General features: G+C 41.5%; 1 protein-coding gene across 2 annotated transcripts in view; it reads left to right on the forward strand.

Moving 5' to 3' along the window:
• The window catches only part of kcmf1 (potassium channel modulatory factor 1), a 141,293-nt gene that overhangs the window by 79,770 nt on the left and 37,381 nt on the right, over positions 1 to 24,142 (forward strand). For both annotated transcript variants that reach the window (XM_078569989.1, XM_078569986.1), the window contains one exon: positions 1,443 to 1,582. In XM_078569989.1, coding sequence (XP_078426115.1) covers positions 1,443 to 1,582 — 140 coding nt within the window. The remainder of the gene's footprint in view (positions 1 to 1,442; positions 1,583 to 24,142) is intronic.

A 24,142-nucleotide genomic window follows, 5' to 3' on the forward strand; every position in this document is an offset into this window, starting at 1 on the left:
TGAAGATGTTCCTGAGCATACAAGACAGCTGATGGATAGACTGGGCTAAAAGAACCTAGTGTTTCATCTCTGGTCTAAGGGTGGTGGCCATTTGTGTTCTTTGGATGTTCCCTATAACCCAACTGCTGATCTTCAATATTCATGCATACCTCCTTATAAATATTTCTGTTGATCTCTGCCCTATATCTGTCACATTAGACCTGCTCGATCATTTGAAACTCTCTGCTGCTACAATTCTTTCATAATTTTAATTAAGTCATCTAAAATTACTCCTTCGCCTCTGGTCTAAGAAAACTATTTCCAATTTATCAACCCTTTCTTTGTACTTGCATTTTCCATACCAGGCAGTATTTTAGTAAATGTACACTGTATTCTCTTTTCTGGACTAACACTATGGATAACTCTGGTTTGCAAAAGCAGAAAGCTGTTACAAGGTTAATAAAGTTGAATAAAAGCAGAAAGCTCTTACAAGGTTAATAAATATGAATAGTTTGAAAAATGTCGGTTATAATGGACTGGATTTTGCAGTCAGTGGCAAAGGAATGGCACTTGCCACTGACCTCGAAGAGAACAACCTACAAAAATCTGGCGATCTCTGTGGTGTGGATTTCCCATTTGCCAATGTCGGTTTGTGCTTGGCGACAGGTTAGGGGGATCTCCAGGCATCCAGCGGTAGTAATGTCGTCAAACATGGTTAGGCAGTTGATCATATTGAAGAATCCTCAGAGCCAGCAAACCAAGAAGTATAAACTACTCAATTCCTCTACTTTTAAATTTACAGATAGTGAAATAAAGATTGGAACATACACATGGGATTAAGATAGAATCTAAAATATCGTAAACTTTTAATATATATGTTTTTTAATTATATAAATATATATTTTAAAAGCATGTGGAATTTTTGATCATAAGGGAGAAATTTGATTTAACAAATATACTTTTTCAGGGCCAGTGAAGCTATTTAGCAGTAATTATGAACTTAGTACGACATTTAAAACCTAGCTACTTTGCATTCAACAAGTTGTAACTTTTCAAAGGATTTTCAGTAAGACCTAAGAGCTGAAGTGTGGAAGATCTTATTAATTCAATGATTTCCAGTTGATTGAAATCTGAGGGGACCTCAATAGCGTACCCTCTGGAGAAGCAACTTCTGGATTTCCATGTTTAATTGCACGTGTGTGGATATGAGAAGTTGCTGTCAGTTTCAGAAGAATAATGACAAATGCTGACAGTTTTGCCATCATTACTACCACAAAATTCAGGCCATTGTCCAGTAATCTTTATTCACTATTCAGCCTGGCTTAATATATTTGTGATGCATATGTGCAGCACTGCTCTAGTTTAACATCGTTAGGGGACAAAGAACATCCTTTTGCTACTTGTTCCACTTGTAGAGTATTCAGGCTATTGCATGTATTGATGTGTACATTATTGTTTTGCAGATTTGTATTACGGTGGGGAAGCCTTGTCAGTTGAGCAGCCACAGTCTTTTACTTGTCCTTACTGTGGGAAAATGGGGTTCACTGAAACAACGCTCCAGGAACACGTTACTTCAGAGCATGCAGAAACATCAACAGAAGTGGTAAGAGTCCTCCTGGGACTTTCAAAAATTTGTTATTGTGATGTGGGTGACACTGACAAGGTGGTATTTATGGCCCATCACTAGTTGCCCTGAAGGCATTAAGTTAGCCACAAAGTATGGGACTGGAGTTTCACATAGGCTAGACTAGGTAGGAATGGTAGGCCCTTCCCTAAAGATCATTAATGAACCAGCTGGCTTTAGATGACAAAATGGTATCCTTCATTGTTGTTCATGAGTTATATTTAATTTCATTTAACATGAGCTTTAAACTGTGATCTCTGGGTTACTAATCTAGCCAGATAATGAGGAAGCATGATTGCACCCTATTTTCTAATCAGCATCCAACTGAAGGACCGACTTTAACTTTGCAATCTCTCAACTCGTCTCTTCTCGATCTTTGGTTTGTAGCCAGAACATATCTATCTAAATCTTTGCCATGCCTATGTACCCTGAATTTCCTTTGTGCCCATTGGTATTAGTATTTTGATTTCAAACCCGTTACTTGTATCTTCCTTTTTTCTCCCTTTCTCTTGGCCTCTCTTGGACTTTTCTTTCCTGTTTCTTCCCCTTCCTATCATTAAGTTTGCTAACTTTAATTTCTCCCCTCCCAGGTACTTATTTACCCCAATTTATCAATACTCTTCTGTTTTCCTACTCTTTTTTGTCACTCTGCTGGGCTTGAATCCCCTAGGATAGACCCAGAGCTATCATCTGTACCTTCCTGCATCCTCCAAAGACCCAGCAAGGCACCTATTGTTCCTTCCTTACTGGCAGCAACCATAACTACCCCATCCTCCTCTCTTAATGATCTCAAGCAGTGCACCTGTTTGGGGCTAATCTTACCACTATTCTTTGTCTTATTAGACTGACAGATGATGAATGATCGATGACCACCTCTCTTAGCATCTCTCTCCAGAATGTGCATTAATTTGTGATAGAGGTCCTTGCCATGATGACCCAATTGTGGATATTTGATCGACATAATGACTTTTGACAGAAACTTGGCTCATAACTGGCAACACCTTGCCACCTATCAAACCCTCCTTGTATGGCTCTATCTTCCACCCACTGTGTCGTCCAAACCGCTGCGACTTTAACTTTGCAATCTCTCAACTCGTCTCTTCTCCATCTTTAGTTTGTAGCCAGAACATAGCTATCTAAATCTTTGCCATGCCTATGAACCCTGAATTTCCTTTGTGCCCATTGGTATTAGTAAGTCACAGCTTGGTCTCTTCCCTTACTCCTCTTGCACCTGCTTTTTGTATGAGCATTTCAACTTGTTCAAGCCCTCTGAACTCTTCTTAAAATGTACTGAGTTTTTCACCAAAATCTCTTCACTCCTTTCCTACTTCAGCCTCTGTGCTGAGCAACACCTCCTCAGCGATTTCAATCTCAACCATAACTCACTCTTTTCCATTTTGTGATCTCACTACTTCACAATATTGTTGTAACTACTATATAAACTTCATGGCCATTCATAAACAAGACATCTCAGATGGCTTCTCTACTCCCATTGTCTTGATCAAAGTCAAGGCCACCCCGATCTCCTCATCACTTGCTTCTTCCTGCTGTTTCCCATTCTTTGACAGTATTGCAGAAAATGGGCCAATCTGCTCAGTTATATCTTCATCTCTGCCTTTGATGCCCTGTCCCAGGCAAAAATCCACACTGCCCATATTCACTCCGAGCCCAAGGCACGTAGACAAGTGTGTCTGGTCTACAACTGGTTTAGTTACCTGCCACCAGATCTGGCTGCACCCATCAAGCGTTTTCTTCCCTTTGCATAAGTTGCTCACTATTCCAGGATCACCAAGGACTGCAAAGATGATCCCTATCTTCTTTTCATGATAACTCTCTCCTTAAGCCTCTCTTCCTCTGCCCTAGCCTCCAAAACCAAGAGCAAGGAGGTCAAGGACTTCCTTATTACTCCGAATCAAACCTTCTAGTTAGCTACCTTTTGCAGCATCCCTCTTTTCCCCTTTCCCACCAAGCCACCCTACTTCCAAGTAGCCCCCTGTCCCCATCAAAATTTGCATGCACGCGTGACCGTGCAATAATCTGGAATGTACTGCTTTGTACAACAAACAGGATGCACAACAAAATAAATAAGGGCATGTTGCCTGAGCCCAAGTTCTTGTTCCTCTGAGCTCTTCTTACCAACAAGACTTGTCACCTGCTCTTTTGATCTGTTTCTCACCAAACGGCCGAACACCCCACTGCCCTTCATGTCACAGCTGCCCTTGCAAACTAGCGCCCCATCCCCAACTTCTTTTTTCTCCTGAAGTTCTTGTTGCCTCCCAAATCTATACTAATTTTTCCTGTAACTCCATGTTTAAATCTCCGGTTTCTGTCCCTGGCACTTCACTGAAAAAGTCCTACATAAATTTACAAATGACATCCTCAATGTCTGACTCTGGTGCACTACCCCTCCTTCCTCCTTGACCTCTCTGCAGCCTTTGACGTGATGCAATACACCATTCTCCAATGCCTGTCCTTTGTCCAGCTGAGTGGGATGATCTTTGCTTTGTTCCACACTTAACATATCCAATTGTACCCAAAGCATTTCCAGCAATGGCTACTTTTGCTGCTACAGTGTCATCTTTTGGAGTCCTCCAAGGGTCTATCCTTGGCTCCTTCTCTACCTCAACTACATGCTGTCCCTCTTGTTGGCTGTGTCTTCAGCTGTCGAGGCCCTCTGCTCTAGAATTCCCTTTCTAAAGCTCTCTGCCTCTCCACAGCTCTCCTTCTTAAAACCTACCTGTTTTGACCAAGATTTTCACCACCTTTCCTAATGTCTCCTTCTGTGACTTAAAGACAGTTTCAGTCTGATTATACTTATGTTAAGCACTGTTGGCTGTTTTACTACTACCTTCTCCTGTAGGAAGCATCCCCCACCCTTTACACTTAAGTGCACCATAGTGGATAGTAGTTGCTAAGGCATAGAGCCATAATGAGATACAATGCTTCCCTATCTGAGCAATTTGGGCTGGCAAGCCTCAAGGTACCCACCTACCCCAGTCCTTATGGGATTACGAAGTAAAAGCTATAAGATGCATGACCCAACACTGAAAGTTCCTTAGTGGCGATGAAGATACTGTTTCTAAATCGAGTAAGTGTTCTTGCCAATGAGTATACTATTTTGCCTTGCATGAAAATGTGAACACCTAAACTTCCAATTTTGAATACTAAGCCAAGCATTCAGGCGTCCACCAGACCCAGAAAATGCAAGATTCCTGGGTTGGTCATTTTTTCTAAGAAAAGTTTTCTTGTCTTTATTTCCCAGATTTTCTTACTCTTCTTTTAACCTTGTCATTAGCTTGAGCTATTAAAACCCTTGACTTTTTTTTTGACTGTTTCTGAATGTTTTAGATGTTTAAGTACTCCATGCAACTACATTTCTGCTTGTACATGGCCTTAGTGAAGGTTGGACCCATACTGTTCATATTTAGCTTCGAGGTGGTTGCAATTTAGCTCCAAAGCCTTTCCTACCAGCCAGTTGACAGTACTATAAAGACTCATTGGTGCGTCGTAGCCTTAGCCAGGCCAATGTCTGATGGGTTTACAAATGTCAGACTTGTAAAATGCTGCTAGCCAGTGAGTTAACTTCCTGGCAAACCCAAGGTACTGTTACACCTCCACGAGATATCTCATTGATGGTGCTGAAAATGGTGAGCTCCTTAAAATTCTGTTGATTTTTGATGCTTTAAGAGTTTACAATAACACAATTTTAAAGTATATTAAAATGGTCTTTTAAATTCTTTATGAATTGGTCATCAAAATACCTGACTTAATTTATCTTCATTCAAGGACTGAGGGTCAATCAATTCCTGAGAATTGTAGAATTAAGTTTAAAAACAATGTTTTTCTGAAGTGTTTTCATAATACAGATAAAGTATCTTGAAATGAAATAATTGAGTAAGGTAGCTTCAACTGTACAGAAAGGAGCTCAACTTCTTCATGAAGTGACAACAAGAAAGCTATTTAAAGTATTAATTTGGGGATCAGCACACCCAGTAACAGATGGTTGAACTATGGCTTTGTGCATTTCACCTTCTCCATACAATACTAGAACGACAATCAATTCAGGCCACCAACAGATAGAAACACAAACACCAGGTTCACTAAGTATTCTGAAATCTATGTCCACCCATATTAGTTTTTTATTGTACATAATGGGATATGTTACCTGACATCTGTTCCTTCCTGGTTATGATCTTCAAGCTCTAGACTGGTTACTGTGGTTTTATCATGTATCTTCTTATCTGGCATCTGTGCGAAGTGTTCCTGGTATTTTTCAGTATTGGAAATCTATTCTCAATACTCGTTGCCTTTGCCATGAAACCACATCAAGACCCACTGTCCTATCAACATCAGTTTCTTCTTGAAGATCTAGAAGCTGCCATTGTCATTGGAAAACATCTCTTGGATGGTTGTTGACAAATGGAGTAAATCAAATGTGTCTTGAGGTAAAATTACTAAAATCACCAGGATTATACAGGACTGCTGTACCAGACTAAATATAGTGGGACAGAAGTGTTATCCCTGGAATATAGTGAAACTTAATGGTCGGCTTGTAAAATTTTCATACACAGCATTACCGTTCCAGATTTGCTCTAAATTTGCGCCGAGTCTAGAGAGAACATTTTGATCCATGTAATACTAGGCTGAAATTCAATGGCTACACAAGTCTGGTATTAGTGATGACACCAGTTTTAATTGATGAGTTAGGGGTACGACACACATTGCCTTAAAATATATTAGTTTGTGTAGGATTATTGCATTATGTGCTGACACTAACATGCTAAGTATGCCTGGGACTGCACTGAATTAAAATTGTGGCATGTCATTATGAGCATTTTAAAACGATATGCAGATCCTGTCCACTTTCTCTCCAGTGGTGACTTCAACTCTCTTCTTGCGATGTGCAATTCTATGATGTTTTTAATATTACTGGCTGATCTCCTACAATGGGAGTAAAGATACAGGTGGAAGGGTAGAGGAAGAGCAAAGGGAAGGGCGATGGGAGGAAGAGGGGAGATGGGGGAAAGGCAAGAAGAAAAGGAAGGTGAGTGAACAGAGTGGGAGTGAGGAGAGGTTTCTGGAGGCTTGCAAATTTAGAGGGTGCAGGCACTGCGGGAATGGATGGCCACCACCAGACAAAGAGAACCAGGCAGGTAGTGTGAGAGTTCCCTGGGTGCATCTTGCTCTTTAATCTGTATTTAATTCTGATGCTGTTAAAGGTGATAGCTTTTTTGGGAGCGCAGCTGGAGCCAACTCCACGCCAACATGGATCACTCAGCTATACAAGGTGGGGGTAAGGGGAGGGGGAAGGTCAGAAAAGTAATAATGATAGGTCATTTAATAATTAGGGGAACCGACAGGCTTTTCTGCGGCCGCAGACATGATTACAGAAAGGTACATTGCCTCCTAGTTCCAGGGTCAAGGATATCACAAAGGTGCTACAGAGTATTCTGAGGGGGGAGGGCAAACAGCCAGCAGTCTTGGTCCATATCAGCAGCAATGACGTAGGTAGAGAGAGGGATGGGGGTCCTCGGACATTTTAGGAAGCTAGGAAAGAAATGATTAATCAGGACCCCAAAGACTACTCCTGTGTCACGCACAAGTGAGTACAGAAATAGGAGGATAGTGCAGATGAGTGTGCGAGATGGCACAGGATGGAGGGCTTTAGGTTCCTGGAGGATTGAAACCAGTTCTGGGGGAGGTGGGACCTGTACAAGATGGGCAACTTACATCTCAACAGGGCTGGGACCAATAGCATTATGGGGTGATTTGATGGTGCTGTTCAGAAGGGTTTAAACTAGCTTGCAGGGGGATGGGAACTTGAGCATGGATTTAGAAAGGAAAAAGGCAAAGCTGGAAATGGAAAGCATAAAATTAGTAAGTGTGAAAGGCACAAGAAACAAAGGCTATAAGATGGACAACAAAAGGGTTTGGTAGTGCTTAATGGATGGTATACACTTCAATGCAAGGATTCGAGTGAATAAGGCAGAAGAACTGTGGGCACAGGTAGACAACTGGAAGTATGCCATCATAGCTATTTCTGAAACATGACTCAAAGAAGGCTAGGATAACAACTCCACATCCTCGGTTACAGCATTTGCAGATGAGATATGGAGGGATTTAAAAAAAGGAGGGGTGCTGCAACATTGGCTAAAGAACAGTTGCAGCTATGAGGAGAGATGATATTCTCGAAGAATAATCAAATGAGGCTACAGGGGATGAACTGAAGAACACAAAAGGGGTAATCATGCTGCTGAGAGTATACTAAATATGCCCCTCAGTAGTGAGGGGGAGATGGAACAAATATGTAGGCAAATTTCTGAAGTGCAAAACAAAAGGGCAGTAATAGTAGGGGATTTCAACTTCCCCAATATAAATTGGGAAAGATTCAGTGTAGAAAGAAGAGGAACTATTTTAGCCAGTACTTAACAAACCCAACAAGGGAATGGGCAGTTCTGGACTTAATTTTAAGGAATGAAACTGGGCAGATGCACCAGGTGTCAGTGGGAGACTTATTTTTGCTGGTAGTGATCATATTCAGCTAGACTTAGCATAGTTATGGAAAAGGATTAAGCTGCTCCAAAGGTAAAATTTTTACCTTTGCGGGGAGAAAAGGTCAGCTTTACTAATCTGAGGTACGATTTGGTTAAAGTGCACTGGAAACACCTGCTTGAATGTAATTTGGTGTCAGAGCAGCGAGAGTTGTTCAAGGAGAAGAGAGTGAGAGTTCGTTCATAACAAATAAGTTCCCATAAAGAAAAAAGATGGAACTCCCAAATATAAGAACCCCTTAAACGCCAAGGAACACATGGGGCAGAATTTTCCATTCGGTGTGCGGGTGTGCGCCTGACACGCACAAGCGTGAAATAGCGCGCATTGACATCGGGTGAGCGTCCCGATGTCATCACACACTCACGTGATATTTCAGTTGGCGGGCACGCGCGCGAATCGGCAGCACCCGCCGACAATTAAGAGGCCTATTAAGACCATTAATTCATGAATTAACAGAGATTTTTCACTGCCCATCCAACGTTACGGTTGGCAGGATGGTGAATCGGCCAGGTGGCCTTTGCATTTTTAAGGAAACTTCATCCACGGGCAGGTGAGGTCTCTGATATTAATTTTCAAAAATTAAAATGTTTTGACATTTTTATTATGTATGTGTGGATGTGAGTGAGTCCTATGCAGGGACATTTTTTTAAGACTTTCATTATATTTATTTTTGATTTAAAAATTCTTCAGCTGCCTGAGCCAGCTCTGTACCTTCAGGGAGCTTTCATTGCACGCTCCCCGTGCCTGCGCAGACTTCAGCACACGCCCTCCTCCCGCCCCCACCCCAGCAGCGCTGAGTCTTTTGGTGTGCCTTTAACGCTGGCTGGCCATTAATTGGCCAGCAAGCATGAAATCACGGTTGGGGGCCGATCGTGGGCGGCAGACAGTTTCCCAGCCGCTCCCAGGCCTGCCAACTGCGTCTGCCCGCGACTCGAAAATCCTGCCCATGGTGTTGGACAAGGCAAGATGGGGCATCTTATATAATTTGCCAAGAGCTTGATAAAGCTAAGAGGTGTAGAAAGTCTTGGGGTGAAATTGAAAAGGAAATTAGGAAGGCACCAAGAGGGCCTGAAAAAATATTGACAAGTAAAATCAAGGAAAGTCCAAAGAGCAAAATTATAACCATGGAAAGAATATGGCCTACTAGTGACCAAAAAGGTAACCTGTGTGTAGAAGCAGAAAACTTGAGCATGGTTCTTAATGAATCCCTTGTGCCTGTCTTTAAAAAAAGAGCAGAGGGCAGTGTCAACATTGTAGTTAAGGAGGTGGAGTATGAAACATGGACCCAGTAAACAAGGAGGGAAATATTAAGGGGTTCAGCAATTTTTTTGAAAATAGATAAATGACCAGACCTGGATAAAATGTAATACAGACTGCTAAGAGAAGCAAGAGAGGAAATAGCGGGGGCTCTGACCATCATTTGATGTGTTAATTTGGGACTTAATCTTGTGGCCCTCTTTTGAACTTTTCCAGTGTCAATATCACCACCGAAATTCTTAAATCAAGGCTTGTACGAGAACAAGGTAGTGTCCTTTGTCAGTAATCCATTGTCCTGTAGGTACACCCTAGCACCCTATTCACCTAGCTATTGCTTCAGCGTTGATTATAAACCTTTAGAGATCTATGCACTAGAACACCCAGACTTTTTTTAAATCACTGTTTTGGTACATTTTTGGCCTCCTTATTTGGGGAAAAAAGATATAATTGAGTTAGAAGCAGTTCAGAGAAGGTTCACCCGACTCATTCCTGGGATGAGAGGCTTATCTTATAAAGAAAAGTTAGACAGGTTGGGTCTATACCCATTGGAGCTTAGAAGAATGAGAGGTGATCTTATTGAAACATAAGATCCTGAGGGGGTTTGACAGGGTAGATATTAGAGGGTGTTTCCACTTGTAGGAGGGTCTAGAACCAGGGAACACAGTTTAAGAATAAGAGGTCTATCGTTTAAGACAGATGAGAAATTTTTTCTTTGAGGGTCGTTAGTATGTGGAATTTTTTCCCCAGAAAGCAGTGGAGGCTGGGTCATTGAATTTATTCAAGGCAGAGTTAGACAGATTATTGATAGACAAGAGAGTCGAGGGTTATGGAAGGCAAAGTGGAGTTGAGCTACAACTAGATCAGCCATGATCTTGTTGAAAGGTGGGGCAGGCTCGAAGGGCTGATGGCTTACTCCTGCTCCTAAGTCCTATGTTCCTATGGTTCTTTTCCCTGACAGGGTGTACTCAGCTCAGCATTTGACAAGTTATTTAAGTGTGCTTAGTCTTATCTTTCGCGTACTGAGTTTTGCCTCCAGTATGTACTGCTTACCGTTTGATTTATAATATGCATGCCCCCGGATTCTACCGTATATAATTATACTGTCCATGAGCCCCTATAGAGTATTTAGCATAGGGGCCGATACTTTCTAATATCCAGGATAATAGCTCCTGTAGCAAATTTTAAAAAAACATTATCTTGTGGTTGGTTTAAGAAAAAAGATTTGGTGATTATTTTTTTTCTGTAGCTTTCAGTTGCTCCTACTGATGTTCATTTGGTGTGGCTTGACTTATACAGGCATTAACATCTTTCACATTTGTAGAATGATCCATAATTTCAAATATTTGCAGTAAAACTAGCTGTCTGCTGTCCTAGCCATTAGAGGTAGAGGCCATGTAGATAATGGGCTACAGAAGGATGAACGGCAGTTGTGAAGTCAGAACTTCAGTGTTAAATTTTTAGGATGCTTTATCACTTTTTAAAACATCAGGCTTATGCCATATCATTCAAGAAGTTGGTGCAATACGGTTAGAAATGCCTAAAAGTGAAGTGTTCGTTTGACATCTAAGTGCAGTATTGCTGCTTTCTTCCATCGCTTTTTAAATCTGCAGCGGTGTTGATTTTAAAACAAAGTTTTAATTACGTGCACATGAGCAAATTATACAAAATGATACAGCTTCTCAATACAGCCATCCCAACAAAGTAGATAGAGGCACTTCATTACCCCTCAACTGTCCTGATTTAATTGTAATACCCCAAACGTGCAGACCAATTTTAGTTCTGTCCTTGAGCTGACCTCTGAACCAAATTTCCAAATTTTAAAATGCCCTGACAGACTATCAAGACTTCAAAGGCAAATTTTTTAGAATTTGTGAATAAAGTCCATTATGTAATTTTGCAGAGATGAACACAGTGCATATTTTAATGACTTTCAGACATACCATCAAAGTATAACAAAGATATAATGGGAAGTTTGGTTTAGAATCTGTCTGTAATTTAGTTTTCATGCTTCTCAGTCAATAGTTTTAAGAAATCTCACCCAAACTCATTGCTAATTCAGAACATAATGTATTGAGTGTTGACAGATAATCTTGCTTTCCTCCACCCATGTTCCCCCAAAAAAACTTAACAATGTACAATGACGACGGCCCATAACAAGATTGGCTCCAGTTCCCGGTTTTACCTCCAGAAATGGCATGAAGAAATAAGGACTTTCTCCAAATGATAGTGGTTCTATGTAGGATGCAAGTCAACCAGTATTTGTTAGATGAGTGTGAAGAACCTAAATTAATACAAAAGAGAAAGGTGCAGGAATATATTTTTGGCATGCCTTATAAAGTATGAATAAATATATATTATATGCTAGAGCTCTGCACTTTGAGGAAGATTAGGCAGAAGGAAATGCAAGATGATGAGCTCTTCCTAACGAACCAACAGTGTTCTGAAAGCTCACACTCTACAACCTGATGCAGCCTTTTAAATGCTGGCACCTCATTTAATAGGATCACTTGCAGGCAAAACAGACAATAGGGGGCTGCAAAATTCCCACTAGCCAGATATTCAATCAAACAGGGTTTCACTGGGGATTTGCACACTGATATTTAAAATGCCTGGAGAGCATGCCTTTGCTCAAAACTTCAAGCGCTGTTGCTGGAACTCTGCCAGGGCCTGTTTACCGGCTAGTTTGGGCATTTTGTGCATAGTATCCCCTTTAGCAATATAACTAGCAAGTGCTTTTGTCTTGCTTTCTGAATAGGCACTTGTAAACAGGCTTTTAAAAAAAAACACACAACTTGGTTTGATTTTCCTTTAGCTTTAATTGTTATAATGTAAGCTGTGAAGAGGACACAAAGAGCCTGCAGATTTAGAGAGGTTAAATGAATGGGCAATGAATGTGGCAGATGGAGTATAATGTGGGAAACTTTGAGGCTCTTCACTTTGGTAGTAAGAATATAAAAGCAGAATATCTTTTGGAAGATGTGAAACTTCTAAATGTTGTTGTTCAGGAGGGACTTGGGTGTACTTGTCAAAGGGACACAAAGTTAGCATGCAGGTACAGCAAACAAATATGAAGGCAAGTGGCATGTTGACTTTTATTGCAAGGGAATTGGAGTGCAAGAATAAGGACAATTTGCTGCAGGTATGCAGGGCTTTGGTGAGACCACATTTGGATACTGTGCACAGTTTTGGTCGTCTTATTCAGGGAAGGATATACTTGCATTGGAGGCAGTAGAGTGAAGATTCAATAGATTGGTCCCTGGGGTGATAGGGTGGTCCTATGATGAGAGGCTGAGTAAATTGGACCTATCCTCTCTGGATTTTAGAAGAATGAGCAGTGATCTCATTGGAACATTCAAGAATCTGAAGGGGCTTAACAGGCGAGACACTTGAGATGTTGTTTTCCCTGGGTGAGGAATCTAGAACATGGGGCCAGGGTTTCAGGATAAGGGACCAATCAGTTGGGACTGAGATGAGGAGAGATTTCTTTACTCAAAGGGTTGAGGGAGAATCTTTGGAATTCTCTACCCCAGAAGATTGTGAATGCTTCATCGTTGAATATATTTAGGGCTGAGTTGTTTTGTTTTTTCATTCATTCATTGGATGTGGGCGTCACTGCCTACGCCAGCATTTATTGCCCTTGAGAAAGTGGTGGTGAACTGCTGCAGTCCATGTAGTGTAGGTACATCCACAATGCTGTCAGGAAGGGAGTTCCAGGATTTTGACCCAGTGCCAGTGAAGGAATGGTGATCATTTCCAAGTTAGGATGCTGAGTGGCTTGGAGGGGAACTTCCAGGTGTTCCCACAGATGGACAGATTTTTAGTGTCTTGGAATCTAGGGATATGAGTAGTGGGCAGGAAAGTGAAGTTGCGGCAGCAGATCAGCCATGATTGTATTGAATGGTGGAGTAGACTTGAAGGGGTGTATGATCTACTCCTGCTCCCAGTTCTTATGTTTTTAAGGTATGTAATGTCACAACACAGAAACCAACCTTTTGTTCCAGTCTGTGCTGACGTTATCCTCCATGCGAGCATTTACCCACCCGATTTCCATATCTCTTCAACCCCTTTTTTCTTTCTTTCTATTTAATCTATTGCTGAATGCGAGCATACTTTCTATCTCAATCATTAATCCTGGAAGTATTAAGTAAAGGTGTTTCTCCTATCCTCTGTTCTAATTCTCTTTAACATTTAACGTTGTACCCATGGCCATTCATTCTTGCTCCCTCACGATTGGAAAGAGTGCATCTATCTCCCCTGCCCCATATTTCATAATTTTAAACACTTCTTTCATATTACTTGTAACCTGCTTGTTCTAATGAAAAAAGGTATTTCTTCAACAACAAAAACAGAAAATGCTTGAAAAACTCCGGTCTAACAGCATCTGTGGAGAGAAAAATAAAGTTAACGTTTTGAGTCCATATGACCCTTCTTCAGAGCCTTTCTTCATATTTATATTTACTCATATATAGAGGTCATCGTTTTTTATCCTGTAAATCTTCAGTAATATCTGGAACCCATACAAGACACTAAAATCTTGAGATAAAAGCAAAACACTGCAGACGCTGGAAATCTGAAGAAGGGCCATATGGACTCGAAATGTTAACTCTGTTTCTTTCTCCACAGATGCTGATAGACCTGCTGAGTTTTTCCAGCATTTTCTGTTTCTGTACTGAAATCCTGAGGTTTTATTTATGCTATCATTACTTCTTGGAATTTATATTCTATACATTTTGTGATAGAATTCTATTAGCATTTTCAATGGTATTATCAGCCTGAGTTAATGTCCTATGCACTGAGTACCCCAATGCCCACCCATCACACCCTGGATCCCACTGCTTTTTCACAGCATGAAGCTGTTAGGTTACAATGGTTAAATTTTTCTCTTCACATTTGGGAGACCTTTTTGATTTAAATTATAGCCATAATAGCACTGAGAAGAGAGGGCCTGATCTAGGTAATTCTTTGTCAGCAAATTGTTGTACATTGACTAGTCCCCAAAAATCTGCCTCTGCAGCACTCATGTTTAACACTTGTGTAATTGTACTTCTGGGTGTTTTCAGTTTAATCGAACACAGTACAAAGTTTTGAATCTACCAGCTCTTCTGAAATATTGATACTGGGATCCACTGGTACAACTATTTCGAGAATGCAGTAATTAGATAGCACACAGCGCAACCAACTTTGGCTTCCATACTGCGTGGCACATTGTGCAAAATGAAGAAGGCTGAAACCATTACACATGCATCACTGCGTTGATGGAGTAGGTGATCAATTAGTGACAACACTAATTAACGCATGTGGATAAAGCCAAGATGTATTGATTAGAAATGTGCTAAAGAAGGAGCTGTATGATCCCAAGATTGTTATAAGGCTATTTGGCCCATTTTAGTTCATTCACCCAAAGCCTAAAATTCTATTTCAGTTACCAGTTCTGGCCTACTATTCTTAAAAGTTTATTCCATACTTTCATCACTTCCTTTTGTGGAAAACATGTCCTGGCATCAGAACTAAATTTATCTTCTGCTATGACCCTCATCCCAGTCTTGCTAATTAACTTAAAGTAATATTCCAGATTTACCTTTTCTGGTCCATCTCTTGCATACTTCTATCTGATCATCTTAAATAACTCCTTTTGAGGATGCAAACCCAAAGTTTTCCCAGCCATTCCTCATAATTCAGATCTTGACAGGAGCGTTCACCCACATGGCTCTTTTCTACACTGAATGTTTCCCTTGTGTCTCGGCAATCAGAGCAAAATGCATTTTCAACTTGTAGTGTGATCAGAGTACCATATATTTTCCTTATAGCTTTGTCTTTCAAACTCCTTTTGGCTTTATTAATCACTGTCCTGAAAAGGTTAGACACAATGTCCTTAGAGTTTGCTAAGGCCTCGATCTATTTAAAGGATATATCACCACCATTCATAGATTACGCGTATTGCTTTTTATTTCTATATGCTGCAGCTTAGGTTCATCTGCATTAAATTTGGTCCATCATTTTTCTTTTATTCACTTTATTCTATAATCTTTGAGCTGTTTCCTATAATTCCCACTGCCTGACTCAGTTTGATATCATCTGCAAATTTGGCTATGTGCTTGTGTTTCTAAATTAAGGTTATTTCTGCAAACTAGAAATAGTAATGATCGAAACAGCAAACCCTGGGATACCTAGTTCAGTACTCTCACCCGCACCCTCACCCCTGCTCCCAGCATAACTCCACTGTTTGTTTTCTTATCCATTCCAAAGGCTTACTTGGAATTCCTAGTAGTCTGAGCTTGACCAATGGCCTGTAATTTTGAAATAAAAACAGAAAAAGCTGGAAACGTTTGGAGTCCAATATTACTCTTCTTCTGAACTCAGCAGAGAATTCAAAAGGGAGGGAGACAAAAAACAAGTAACAATAAGCCAGTTAGCTTAACATTCATCATTGGGAAAATGTTAGTTTATTCTAAAGGATGTAATAACAGAGCATTTAGAAATGGATAATACAACCAAGTAGAGTCAGCATGGCTTCATGAAGGGGAAATCATGCCTGACAAATTTATTAGAATTCTTTGAAGAGGTAACGAGCGGGATAAAGGAGATCCAGTAGATGTAATTATATTTGGATTTCCAAAAGGCGTTCAATAAGGTACTGCACATAAGGCTACTTAATAAGATAAGAGCCCATGGTGTTGGGGGTAATATATTAGCATGGGCAGAGGACTGGCTAACTAAAAGAAAACAGAAAGTTGGGATAAGGGGGCCATTTTCAAGATGGCAGCCTGTAACTAGTGGAGGGCCACAGGAATCAGTGCTGAGTCCACAATTATTTATAATATATATTAATGACTTGGATGAGGGAAGTGAATGTACTATCACCAAGTTTGCAGAATAGGCGGGAAGGCAAGCGGTGAGGATGACAGTCTACAGAGGGATATAAACAGGTTAAGTGAGTAGGCAAAAGCTTGGCAAATGGAATATAATGAGAGGTTATGCACTTTGGCAGGAAGAATAGAGGAGCCGAGTATTATTGAAATGCAGAAAACTGTAGCATAGAGGGATTTGGGGGTCCTCATGCACGAATCACAAAAAGCTAGCATTCAAGTTCAGGTAATAGGGAAGCCAAATAGAATGTTGGCCTTTATTTCAAAGGGAATGGAGTATAAAAATAGGAAGTCTTGCTAAAACTATACAAGGTGCTTGTTTGACCACACCTAGAATACTGTGAACAGTTTTGGTCCCTTATCTAAGGAAAGATATACTGACATTGGCGGCAGTCCAAAGAAGATTCACTAGGTTGACCCTGGGTATGGAGGAATTTTTTTTGAGAGGTTGAGTAGGTTGGGCCTGTACTCATTGGAGTTTAGAAGAATGAGAGGTGACCTTAATGAAACATGTAAGATTCTTAGGGGGCTTGATGGGATAGATGCTGAGGGGTTGTTTCCCCTTGTGGGAGAGTCTAGGACCAGAGGGCATAATCTCAGAGTAAAGGGTTGCCCATTTAAGACAGATGAGGAGGAATTTCTCCCCTGAGGATAGTGAATATGTGGAATTCTTTACTGCAGAAGGCTGTAGAGGCTGGGACGTTAAGTATATTCAAGGCTGAGATAGACAGATTTTTAATCAGTAAAGGACTCTTGGGTTATGGAGAAAAGGCAGGAAAGCGGAGTTGAGGATTATCAGATCAGCCGTGATCTCATTGAATGGCAGAGCAGATTCGATGGGCTGAATGGCCCACTTCTCCTACATCTTAAGGTCAGATTCCCAGTATCTGCGGTATTTTGCTTTTGTCTCTAATTTTGAATTTTGTTAAATACCTTTTAGAATTCTGGGTACAGCCAGCCTTTGTGGGGGTAGGGCGTAATCTGTTTAGATTGCTATTTCCTCAAATTGCTGAGATTGATCTGGCAGGAACTTCCCCTTCTGAATCCATATTGATTGTTGTTTACCTGGTGGATATTGCACAAATAGACCCCAAGTTTACGCCTTATTAATTTTGTTATTTTATACAGAATGGAAGTAAAAATTAACAGATTTGATTTGCTTGCCTCTTTGCTGCAGAGTTTGAATAAAAGCACCATCTTAGCCTGTTTTTAATCTAGCTGTACCTTCCCATTGTCCAGCGCTTCCGCGATACTAATTATCAGTGACTTACAAATCTCGAGTGCTGAGAGAGACTAGGAAGATGAGGGTAGCTGCATTGAGGTTGGAGGGTTTGGTTGAGCCTTCAGTAATCAAAGTCCATTGAGTAAATACAAAGATCTATATCTGAGGGTAGAATATTGCTGATAATGTCTTGTAGTAGTAGTAAATTGGTTCAGAGGACCTTATAGCCATTAATTAATACCTGCAACAAGAAGATGGTTTCAGATGGATGTGTTCTGAGGTTTGATTGGGCTTTCTATAGGTTAATAAATAACCCATCTTCTAATATATCTTCATTTTAGTTATATTAAAGTAATAGATGAAGTACAGGCTCACTTGCCCAGAAGTCTAATGCTGCCATTAAGGATCAGACGGTCTAAGTATTAGTGCTTATCTAGACAAAATAAGATCAGGTGCTACAAACTGGGCAACTCCCATTGGAGGAATTATTCCCTTGGGGATGATTTTCAATCAGTGGGGATCCAGTAATTCACAAATGCTGCACTTATTGATTCTCTATCATCATAAATCGAGCAAAGGCCGCAAAACAAGACAGGCAGATATGATGCCCCCTGGTGGTGCTTTTCAAGTTCAACTTGAGCAAAGCTGCCTTTTATCCCCAATTAGGATTAATTTCCTCTGAATACCAAGTCTCTTTGTGAAAATATAAGTTAATTCAACAATTTTTTTAAAAAATGCACAAGCTGGTTCTTGATGAATAAAACGCTGGTTCATTTCAAGTTGTTTTTAAAAGGTTAAACATGATTTTTCTTGAAGAAAGTGGTGTAAAATAGAGAAAATACTATAGTTAGGAGGACTTAATGTTTGACAGATGTACACGTGATTTGGCAATGTAATAAGCCAAATAAAAAAAAAATGCAACAATATGCTTACAATGTTTATCAACATAGGAGTTGATCATTGTGTGGCAGAAAGTTATTCATAATTGCCAATATTTCACCAAGTGGGAGACAAGGTTCATGTCTAAAGCTATCTTTGTGCTTATAGGAGTATTTTGCAGGATGCCATTGCACAAGTTTAGTCAGATATTTGCTGCTTAAAAATATGCCATGTATCTTCAAAAGAGAAGCAGGATGATACTTATTCTGCATTTTTCTCAGTTATTTGCTCCTTATCCTTGGAGCTTCTTACTACTTGCTTGGAGTACAATTCCACAAGCTCTCCGATTCCTCATTTATTTAGCCATTCACATGTGAGGTTTGATGTCAGCAGGACATTCCAGTATGAGAGCGGGAAGGAGAACACATCAACCAAACCTTATTTGCCCCTGCCTAACATCCACTTCCAGCAGAGGTTGCTATTGCTTCCCAGGAATGGGAATTTTGGTCAGTTTCCTCCTCCTAACATGAGGGCACTGAGGTCAACTGTAGTCTGTGTTGGGAGGGCGTTGGTTACAGAACGGTGTCTCTTAAAGAAGTCTTCATAGTCTTCAGTAGGCTAACCGCAAGTCTTTATTAACTACTTGTCACTATATACATGTTTACAGTAAAGGGTACAGGCAAGGAGCTATCTCCATGTCTAGGTCTTTAGCCTAGGTCTGGGTCATGTGACTTTCACCACTGGGTGGCATTGTACACAGCCCTACATTAACCCTGTATGTGCCAGAGCCTTATACTATACCACCTCCTCCTCCCAAAAGTTTTAACCAATGTTTATGAAGTTACACTAGTTTACTTCGTGTCTTGCATTGTTATCAGTCTCATGCATTTACATTGTTGTTAACACATCATTACTACATTATCACTGCTACAGTATTATCTGTACCTCATCTCCCCCTTTCAAGTCATTGCGTTTAAAGCTTCGTGTTGAACTGCAGTTGGTTTGGCAGTTGCATTGATCAGTGGTTGCTGCTACTCTGAATCGTTTCTTGCAGGGTGGACGAACATTGAATTTCTCTCCTTGGCGCTTCTTTCTCTTCATTCTCTATGTTGGCCACCTTGATGCCCTCTGTGGCTGAGGAAGAATATTCCTGGGGCGAGAAGGTTTAGCCGTACACTCACCTCTGTTGTAGTCAACAGTGGGAGACTGCTACCGGGTTCCAGCATCCCTTGTGGTTGTGGCATGCTGGCTGGAAGCTACAGTGTGGGCATGGTGTTTGCTGTGTTGACCAGCTGTACATCGTCATAATTGGAGGTAGAAGCTTCTCAGACTGCTGATCGCGCTCTCTACCACTTCCACTGGAGGCGTCGTGGTTATCTCGTGGATGATCGGCTGGTCTGACCACTGGGGGTTTTTCTGGGACCTGCAATGAGAATGGACCAACCTGTTCCATGAAGAGAGAAGATGATTCAAAGCTGAAGTCTGAGTCTGAATACTCTTTTTAGTGTTTCAGGACTAGGGACCATGCAATTCTGGTTGGCTAATGACAGTGGTTATCTTGACATCCTCTGCCATCTGGAGGAAATCCAAGACTACGCAGGCATCCCTGCTCAGGGGAGAGAGAGGGGCAGATTATGGATGACATACATCGGCTCAAAGACCTGTTTTCCATCTTGCCCCAGTGGTTCCAGGATCATGCCAATGTCTGGAAGCTGGATTCCTGCTTTCCTGTAAAGTGGACTGCCCATTGTTTGAAGCCAGAAGCCCTTGAGCCTTGTCCTTGTTGGACAGGACTGTAACGCTGACACCTGAATCTAATTTAAAAGTTGTTAGATGACCATTTACAAGGATGTTGGCATTCCAAAATGAAGAACCACAATCCTTGATCTCAACCAAGAAACATGGCTGAATCGCTTCTGGTTTATTGGTCTCGACCTTGTGAATTACTTTTGGGCCTTCTGTGCGTTTCTGGGGCATTTACTTGCACAGTTTACCAAAGTGTCCAATTCTGTTGCAGCGGAAGCATTGGGCTGCAAGTGCAGGACCCTGATCTCCCCTGTGAGAATGCATCGCTGGCAAGGTTGCTCTGCTGGGTGGTTCTGGAATTGCTTTCCCTCACTTGGATTATCCCTGTGTCTTTGTGACCTGATAAACTGGATTGAGGGTTGGCTTCTGTTTCATGTTTTTTGTCTCCCCTTAAGATTGTCATGTGTTGCTTGCGTAATTCAGACAGTCTAACTATCTGGATTGCCTTGTCTAGCATTAGATCATCTTCAGTTTGTAGGAGGTCAGAGAGTAAATTGTCTGTGACGCCCACCACTATTGTCTCTGAGTTCAGACTTTAAATCTCCATATTCACCCCTCTCTGCTATCCTGCAGAGATCATTTACAAAGGAACTGACTGGTTCCCCAGGCAGTTGGACACTCCTATTGAATTAAGCTCTCTCCAATATTTTGTTGATTTGAAATTTGAAATAAATGTCAAAAGATTTTAAAACCTCTTCAAATTTTGCAGATGACTCATTATTACTCTGTCTTGCAATGATGTCGTTTGCAGTCGGCCCTATAGAGTAAAGAAACGTGTTCGCTTTCTACTGTTCTGACTTTTATTTAAACCAGAGCAATACTGTATCTTAAAAAATCTTTTCCTCCAAAGACCCCAATTTTGTGACTGGTTTGGGCTTTGAGTTAGCCCAAATTGAATTGGAAGTGTTGAATTGTGATCCATATTAGTTGGGTACAGCTTTAAGAGCTTACAGGCTTTCAAAATGGTGTCGTCGTTCACTGCGATACAAAGGATTCCCCATGCTTGCTGGCTTTAGCGGGCTTCACAATGGTGATGGCGTGCTTCTTGAAGGAAAATTTTTAACAGTGGCCTTCTGGATCAGTTGTGTACAATAATGATAACAATGGAGGTAGAATTTGACCTCCTTACAAATTACTGGCTTGATCTCTTGAGGCAGAATTGCTTTACTTGCAAACGTTTCATCCTGTATCGTTGGTACGGTCTCCACCTGAACCAATCTGGGACCAGTGTTCTAGCGAAAAGGGTAAATAGGGTGGTCAACAGGACTTTAAACTAGAAAGTCGGGAGGGAGGGAAGGGTAAAACTCCAAGAAGTATGACTAATGGGAAACAAAGCAGCAGGTTAGCGTGTGGGGGGGTGGATTCAACTTCATGGAAAATTATGAAAAAACTGAAAAGAAAGGAGAGCCCAGGAGAGGCTATTAAAGTCTCCAGAACACAAAATAGGACAGTGTGTTTGGAAAGGGCTAACAATCTAACTTCAAGCACATCAGATAAAGGGACGATGAGAAAGGGGACGGGAAATACAGGACTGAAGGTGTTGTATCTGAATGCACGCAGTATACAAAGTAAGGTAAATGAGCTTGTGGCGCAGATTTAAATCGGCAGGTATGATGTGGTGGGCATCACGGAGACATGGCTGCAAGGGGATCAGGACTGGGAGCTAAATATCCAAGGATATACATCCTATCGAAAAGATAGGCAGGTTGGCAGAGGGGGTGGGGTTACTTTGTTAGTAAGAAATGAAATTAAATCGATATCAAGAAACGATGTAGGGTCAGATGATGTAGAATCTGTGTGGGTAGAGTTGAGGAACCGCAAAGGTAAAAAAACCATAATGGGAGTTATGTACAGGCCTCCGAGCAGTAGTCAGGATGTGGGGCACAAGATACACCAGGAGATAGAAAAGGTGTGTAAGAAAGGCAAGGTTACAGTGATCATGGGGGATTTCAATATGCAGGTAGACTGGGAAAATCAGGTTGGTAGTGGATCCCAAGAAAAGGAATTTGTGGAATGGCTACGAGATGGCTTTTTGGAGCAGCTTGTGGTGGAGCCCACTAGGGAACAGGCAATTCTAGATTTAGTGATGTGTAATGAGACAGATTTGATAAGGGAGCTTAAGGTGAAGGAACCCTTAGGAGGATGTGACCATAGTATGATAGAATTTACCCTGCAATTTGAGAGGAAAAAGCTGGAATCAGATGTAACGGTATTACAGTTGAATAAAGGCAACTACAGAGGCATGAGGGAGGAGCTGGCCAGAATTGACTGGGAGATGAGCCTAGCAGGAAAGACAGTGGAACAGCAATGGCAGGAGTTTCTGGGAGTAATTTGGGAGACACAGCAAAAATTCATCCCTAGGAAGAAGAAGCATACTAAAGGGAGGACGAGGCAACCATGGCTGACAAGGAAAGTCAGGGACAGCATAAAAGCTAAAGAGAAAGCATACAATGAGGCGAAGAGCAGTGGGAAACCAGGGGATTGGGAAGCCTACAAAGACCAACAGAGGACAACTAAAAAAGAAATAAGGAGGGAGCCAGTAATATAAAAGAAGATTGCAAGAGTTTTTTTTGGTATATAAAGGGCAAGAGAGAGGAAAAAGTGGGCATTGGGCTGCTGGAAAATGACGCTGGAGAAGTAGTAGTGGGGAACAAAGAAATGGCGGAGGAACTGAATAGGTACTTTGCGTCAGTCTTCACAGTGGAAGACATGAGTGACATCCCCAAAGTTCAAGAGAGTCGGGGGGCAGAGGTGAGTATGGTGGCCATTACCAAGGAGAAGGTGCTAGGAAAACTGAAAGGTCTGAAGGTGGATAAATTACCTGGACCAGATGGATTACACCCCAGAGTTCTGAAGGAGATAGCTGAAGAGATAGTGGAGGCGTTAGTGGTGATCTTTCAGGAATCATTGGAGTCAGGGAGGATCCCAGAGGACTGGAAAATCGCTACTGTAACCCCCCCCTGTTTAAGAAGGGAGTGAGGCAAAAGACGGGAAATTACAGGCCGATTAGCCTGACCTCGGTCGTTGGTAAGATTTTAGAGTCCATTATTAAGGATGAGATTTCAGAATACTTGGAAGTGCATGGTAAAATCGGGCAAAGTCAGCATGGTTTCATCAAGGGGAGGTCATGCCTGACAAATCTGTTAGAATTCTTTGAGGAGGTAACGAGTAGGTTAGACAAAGGAGAGCCAATGGATGTTATCTACTTGGACTTCCAGGTGGCCTTTGACAAGGTGCCGCACAGGAGGCTGCTCAGTAAGATAAGAGCCCATGGAGGCAAGGTACTAGCATGGATAGAAGATTGGCTGTCTGGCAGGAGGGAGAGAGTGGGGATATGGGGGTCCTTCTCAGGATGGTGGCCGGTGACTAGTGGAGTTCCGCAGGGGTCAGTGTTGGGACCACAACTTTTCACTTTATACATTAATGATGTAGATGAAGGAACTGAGGGCATCTGGCTAAGTTTGCAGATGATACAAAGATAGGTGAAGGGACAGGTAATACTGAGGAGGCTGGGAGGCTACAGAAGGATTTGCAGAATGGGCAAAGAAGTGGCAGATGGAATACAACGTGGGGAAGTGTGAGGTCATGCACTTTGGTAGGAAGAATAGAGGCATAGACTATTTTCTAAATGGGGAGAGAATTCAAAAATCTGGAGTGCAAAGGGACTTGGGAGTCCTAGTCCAGGATTCTCTTAAGGTTAACTTGCAGGTTGAGTCAGTAGTTAGGAAGGCAAATGCAATGTTGGCATTTATTTCGAGAGGACTAGAATATAAAAGCAGGGATGTGCTGCTGAGGCTTTATAAGGCTGTGGTCATACCACATTTAGAATATTGTGAGCAATTTTGGGCCCCGTATCTCAGGAAGGATGTGCTGGCCCTGGAGAGGGCCCAGAGGAGGTTCACGAGAATGATCCCAGGAATGAAAGGCTTAACATATGAGGAATGTTTGAGGACTCTG

This window comes from Cetorhinus maximus, chromosome 2 (genome assembly GCF_964194155.1).
Source record: "Cetorhinus maximus chromosome 2, sCetMax3.hap1.1, whole genome shotgun sequence".
Classification (NCBI taxonomy): domain Eukaryota; kingdom Metazoa; phylum Chordata; class Chondrichthyes; order Lamniformes; family Cetorhinidae; genus Cetorhinus; species Cetorhinus maximus.